At 36.9% G+C, this 6,202-nt stretch overlaps 1 protein-coding gene across 1 annotated transcript; it reads right to left on the bottom strand.

The window, feature by feature from the left end:
* Nucleotides 1–763: 763 nt before the first annotated feature.
* LOC111611344 (G2/M phase-specific E3 ubiquitin-protein ligase-like) lies at nucleotides 764–5,852 on the bottom strand. Its single transcript, XM_023347369.1, has 10 exons — nucleotides 5,779–5,852; nucleotides 5,630–5,685; nucleotides 5,511–5,544; nucleotides 5,272–5,336; nucleotides 4,232–4,315; nucleotides 3,840–4,150; nucleotides 3,565–3,683; nucleotides 1,935–2,107; nucleotides 1,388–1,602; nucleotides 764–1,311 (listed from the first exon to the last, which is right to left on the bottom strand). The coding sequence occupies exons 4-10, from the start codon at nucleotides 5,301–5,303 to the stop codon at nucleotides 1,076–1,078; spliced, it is 1,170 nt and encodes a 389-aa protein (XP_023203137.1). The 5' UTR covers nucleotides 5,304–5,336; nucleotides 5,511–5,544; nucleotides 5,630–5,685; nucleotides 5,779–5,852; the 3' UTR covers nucleotides 764–1,075.
* Nucleotides 5,853–6,202: the final 350 nt, after the last annotated feature.

Genomic DNA, 6,202 nt, shown 5'->3' with positions numbered 1-6,202 from the left:
TCGATTACCTCTACTTTGTCAGAAGAAATGAAGTACTTGCATATCTCTTAATGACCATTATGTTTTTGTGCTATATACAACTTAATTTTATAGTGTAACATTTGAAATGGATGAATCAGAAGCTCAACATTTAAAGTATAACAGTTGATGTCTGCTTACATTATATTTAACTTTGTAGGTCAACATATATTTAAATATTTTCATGACATAGAAACTAGTCCTATTTTTTTCTGCTGATATAATTATCTTATAATTTTGGTTTATTGTAGATCTCAGTTCTGGATGGATCTCATGAACGATTTGAAGGAAAGACATCTCTTCAATGGAAGTCATGACCACACATGCCTTGTGCGGTTTGTCTTCATGGATATGCTACAGAGAGATCTTGATGAATGCAAGGACAGGTGGAATAAACATACCATAAGACCTGTTAAACAATCTTGCTGTCCATCCGGTAAACCAGATGTGATGTATCATCTACCTCACAGGTAATTTTTTGTTGTTTTTGTCTTCAACATGTGGTTAATTTAAAACCTCTTTGGGAACTCTAAAAAATAATTTGCCAAAACAAAAATAATGAACAATGTGTTAACAGTATGTCACTTTTTATTCTAAACATTTCAGATGACAATTTCTAAAATGTAAATTTAAATACAATTAATCATTTAGACAGGTTACAACAATAGTCACAGCAGTAACAGTTTAGTGAAGAAATGTAAATATAACTAAATGTTTACTGTGCTTCTTCTATTCCTAGGTTTGGTGGAACAGATTGTGGTTTCCCAGTCTCCCAGGAGCAATTGGGACAGTTTGTGACAGAGACTAACAACATTCAATGTGGAGATGAACACCTTCAGGCACATTTTGAGAACCTCCAGAGACAGTGTGGCCTAGCACACCCACAGAGTTGGGAATCATGTGTCGAAAACTATATCAAACTGAAAAACATGGCGGACTTATAAACAAACAAGAATCCAAATTTGAAGGTCGCACACAAACACTAAACAGTGTCATAACTGAACAGGTTTGACAAGTTAAATAGTTAGCATTTTGTTTTGTTGTTATGCATTTGACCTTAATAAAGCCCAAACCCAGGGGAGTTTTGAATCCCAAAGTCCATGTCTTCTTTAAACTGATGATACGTCTTGGACATTGGTATTTTGATAGTGTTGGAGCAGGTGCTACTGACAGGAAAACGAGAAGTGGCCTGAAAGATCAGTTTTGGTGGTGGCAGAATTGAAGATGGAGGTAGTGTGTTCAAGCCGGTGGCAAACATCAGGATGTCCTGGAGAGAGAGACCCGTTTTTTGTTCTAGAAAAGAAGCAATGAGTTTATGTATCAGATATTACAATAACACCAGAATATAGCAATAAATCTTAAAGTCCACCTTCTGTGTCAAGGAGAAAGTCTCTCCAGAATCCTAGCACTCTTGTTTCCTCATGTCGTCTGCTGCTACCCTTTTCACTGAGCTGAACCTCAAATATTTCCTCCAATATTTTGGATGTCAGCTGTTCCACTCTTGCACACATAAATGGCCTGAAGACGGAAGCATGCTGCTCCAAAGCATTCTGGAAGTTCAGTGTTGAAAGGCCATCCTTGAATCTAAAACGTTTGAAACAGAAATCACCTTAATTATTATCAAAAGAGCTGATATTTTTCAGTAACACAAAGAACATTAATATGTCTAATCTTTTTTATTATTTTTATTTAGCATAGGTAATATTGCTGATGCACTGTACACAGTGAATTAACCTACAGTAACGTTAATTTTCTCCAGTTAAGCCGTCCAATCAATAAGGCTCCTACTTATTTGGCTGCTGGGTTCTGTTGATTGATTGATTCTTGCACTATTGTACATTTGCTTGTATTAACTGCAACAAAATAGTAACTAAATTAGCATAGTTATTTTTTAAGTTAAGGAAGAGAAACATTACCTTTGAATAGAGAAATGGTTGCGGTAAATGATGTACCAATCAATGAACTCCTTTACAATTTTCAATTTGTCATCAACAGTCACAGGGAACTGCAAGCAGCCAGCAGTTTGCAAGATGCTTGCATGTCTTTCAACTGACTGGTGTAGTTCAGTCAATGTACCTGCACTGGATATCTATGGTAGAGAACAATAACCAAAAACATAAATTAATATTTATGAAATCATTACTTATATAAATTTGTTATAAAAGTATTACTGATTGCACTTTAAAAATTAGGTAAGTTTGTTATTAAAGATTAAGTTTAAACAGTAATGATTTATTGGTTAATGTCAAGTTGTCATAAAGACATTTTGAATAATGTCAACTTTGTATTAAAAGTGTCATATTTTACCGAATGACGCTTTATGACAACAGTCATAAATATTCATGAAGGCTTATTCATGTTCATGACAGGTGTTATGTCATGCTTATGAAAGTGTCATGACAGTCTTATTCAACCCCCTTCAAATAAAGTGTTACCAAAATATCCAGTGAGCAACAGTTCGGTGGCCGCAAATGCCTTGCTGATGCCAGAGTTCAGAGGAGAATGGCCAGAGAGATTTGAGCTCATAGAACAGCAACAATAACTCAAGAAACCACTCGCTACAACCGAGTTATGGAGAAGAGCATCTGAACACACAACATGTCAAACCTTAAGTCAGATGTGCTATAGCAGCAGAAGACCACACCGGATGCCATTCCTGTCAGCTAAGAACAGGAAGCTGAGGCAACAATTCGCACAGGATCAACAAAATTGGACAATAGAAGATTGGAAAAACGTTGCCTGGTCTGATGAGTCTCAATTTCAGCAACGACATTTGGATGGGAGGGTCAGAATTTGGTGACAACATGAAAGTATGGATCCATCTGGCTTGTATCAACGTTTCCACGATTCAGGGTGGTGCTATGGAGTGCACTTTGGCCCATTGGTACCGATCAAACATCGTGTCAACGCCAAAGCCTACCTGAGTATTTTGCCAAGCAAAATACTTAATGACCACAGTGTTTTCATCTTCTGATGGCTAATTCCAGTACGTGAACTTGCCATGTCAGAAAGCATGAATCATCTCAGACTGGTTTCTTAAACATAATGAGTTCACTGAACTCGAATGGCCTCCACGGTCACCAGATGTCAATCCAATAGAAAACCTTTGGGATGTGGTGGAAGGAGAGATTTGCATCATGGATGTACTGCCAACAAATCTACAGCAACTATGTGATGCCATCATGTAAAGATGGACCAGACTATCTAAGGAATGTTTCCAGTATTTAGTTGAATCCATGCCACTACAGATTAAAGCAGTTCAGAAAGCAAATGGGTGTACAAACCGGTACTAACGAGATGTACCTAATAAAGTGGCTTGTCTTTTTTATGCATAAAGCATTCTCATAAGTGAAGGTAGCGTAGGTACTTGTTTGTGCTTTAATATGACAACATGTGCCTTTTAGAAAATATCAGATTTATTCTGCACAATAGAATCGTATCAAACACAAAATACAAATGATCTTAATGTTACATGAAGTTATGGAATAACAAAATTTTTGCTTGATTGTAACAACTTGTAAAGCCTCATCAATAATGCTATCCTACCTCAATCAAAGAAGCCCTCATGGTGTTGTCAGTGATGTCTTCTATCTTTCCTTCTGTATTTGTTGATGTTCCTGTGAGGTGCTGGTAGAGCTTCTCAGATAAGAATTGAGGACCTGGACCTCCATGAACGACAGAAGTGGCAATCATCCTCCCAACCATGAAATATTAATCAGTTTTGGCTGCTGTATAGATTTTGCTCACATTAATTACACATTCACCAACAGCTGTCACATTCTTATGAGAAAACTCTGAAATATTGCCTTTAATGGCAATACCTTCACTGTCAAAAGTGATAAATTTCCTTTCTTCTGGCCCATCAAAGACTCTTCGAGTCCTTAAGCAGTTCATTAAAAGGCTTAGAAACTCGCGCTTGGGACCACCGTTATCAACGCCGTCTTCTGCCTGTCCCTCGTCATCGGTGAATTTTACAAATATGTCATTGAAAGGGTTGAAAGAAGCCCGCTTGAAACCTCTCAGTGCTCCATCCCATACACTGGCTCTGTTTATGTTAAAGCGGCTGAGAGATGATGACGTGATCATTGCCGAGAGCTCTGAAATGATGTCTGCAGCAGTCACGTTGTCTGTACTATAAAACATGAAGTGTACAATTATTTCAAATACAAAAAGCACAAAAGGATTTAGAAGAAAACTAATTTCTAATTAATACCTTTGCTCAGGGAACTGCATCACATATTCATCCGGCTCAGAGTCGCTGTCAACAATTATTGGTGCGTACACATTTGTGTAGTTGCTGTATTGAAAAGGAAATAGAGTAAATACTTTACTAGGTAAATTTAAATTCATCCCTGATAAGGCATAGAGACTTCTGTCAGTCATTCTTGGCAGTAGGACAGCTAACACCAGCATATTTGGGTAATTCTTGCACACTACTCAAAGTTTGATAGAAAAAAAATATTGAACAACCAGAAGTTATGGTGCTGTCAAGTTTTTTGCTCTTTAAACCACCTCAGCTTCTGCCCAAACTTGAAACAGCTTGCTTCCCTCAAAGAAAATCAGGAACCACTCATCTCAGCAACAATTTTTAGTTATCTTTTATTTTTGTCTTTAGATTATTTCAATTGACAGTGTAAGACCACCATGACTTCACATAAGTAGTCACAGAGCAGGTTGAAAACCAACAAACAAATTAAACAAAATCAATTACAGATCACAATGAACTAATTAAATATGTTTCAGGTAATGTTAACAAGCTACTTTTAAGTTAACAGTGAATGAACAAACAAATGAACTACATTCCAAACACATAAAACCCATTGAATCAAGGGCTAATTTTGGTCTCTGAATGCAGATTAAATGATATAATGTCCATTTCCTACCAGAGTGTCGTTGTGGAAGCTTGAAGCTGAGGCTCTTTGTCTGAAGAGATCATTGTGAGCACAGGTGTGCCAAGTTACCTTATAGAGTTCAGATGGGCCTAAGTGAAAGGGATGGGTGCGCTTGGTTCTCTGTGATGTGTGTGCCAGTTGGGTGGAGATAGTAAATGCACTCACAAATGTACCAGTTGCTGTTTTAACTGGACAGGTGCAAAACTTTTTTTTTCAATGACTTTTTTCAGTTTGGAAATGTAAGAAGACATTTTAGTTGAGATTAATAATTCAGTAAGTTACAGTTATGTGTAATTTCTATAAATCATTTCAGTAAATGTGTTGACATGTGCAAAAGTTGACATGTGCTCACACAACCTACCGATAGAAGTGGTTCTGGCCCTCTGAGGACATGGGATGCTCCTGGACGTTGGTGTTTGCGCCATCCTAATTTAACATAAATTAGTACTCCAGTTGTGGTAGTGGCAATACCATACAGACTTAGCTAACACAATGTCATGTATCTCATCTTGGGTGATTGTCTTTGTGAATTTTTGAAAATCTTTTATGGTATGTAATGTTTACATATTGAACTGTGAAAGGGATTGAGTTCAATCTTACCTGATCAGACCCTTGTTCTGTGTGTCCAAAAGGCCTGAAAATAAAAATTAACATAGCTATAAAGTGGATATAACAGTTTCTGCAACAAAATATGAAGCAAACAGTAATTTGTATTTTACCCATTCAAAATTTTCTCCAGTCTTGGAGTGCTTGCTTCATCTGGACCATCCCACACCTATGTACAACATATAAAAGACAGGTTTTATCTTATCAAAAGAAAGTGTAAGTAATTCAATTCAGGAGAAATGTCATAAAGATGCAGACTGACCACAGTGTCAGATAGTGGACTATCTTGAGATGGCAACCTTACATGAACCACACTGTCATCATCACTTGAACTCTGTCCACTGAAACCTTTAAAAAGCAATGATTATTTTGACATTTATTTTAATTATTATTTTTATGTAATTCCACAAATTGTTTAGTTGCATAGGAATTTTTCATAACTTCATATACATGTTAAACAACAAGAAAATGTTAGTATCAGTTGTACAAATAGAATTTTGTACAATTAGCAGCACAGTATATTCAGATTTCTTTATCCATCCATCCATCCATCCATCCATTGTCTTATACCCTTTTCCCAGAGCACCTGGTCAGAACCCACAGGGAGAACATGCAAACTCCATACAGAAAGACTCCAGGCAAGGAATTGAAACCAACACCTTCTTGCTGCAAGGCAACAATGCCAC

This window comes from Xiphophorus maculatus, chromosome 15 (genome assembly GCF_002775205.1).
Source record: "Xiphophorus maculatus strain JP 163 A chromosome 15, X_maculatus-5.0-male, whole genome shotgun sequence".
NCBI classification, from domain to species: domain Eukaryota; kingdom Metazoa; phylum Chordata; class Actinopteri; order Cyprinodontiformes; family Poeciliidae; genus Xiphophorus; species Xiphophorus maculatus.
This window is presented reverse-complemented; position numbering and strand designations above follow the sequence as displayed.

What these genes read in the sequence shown, in the direction of transcription:
- LOC111611344 (XM_023347369.1), bottom strand. Translation starts at nt 5,303, where the DNA reads ATGTCCTCAGAGGGCCAGAACCACTTCTATCG. An exon ending in ATGCAGTTCCCTGAGCAAAG is followed by an intron (nt 4,151 to 4,231) that starts GTATTAATTAGA and finishes CATGTTTTATAG; the next exon opens with TACAGACAACGTGACTGCTG. An exon ending in AACCATTTCTCTATTCAAAG is followed by an intron (nt 1,603 to 1,934) that starts GTAATGTTTCTC and finishes CAAACGTTTTAG; the next exon opens with ATTCAAGGATGGCCTTTCAA.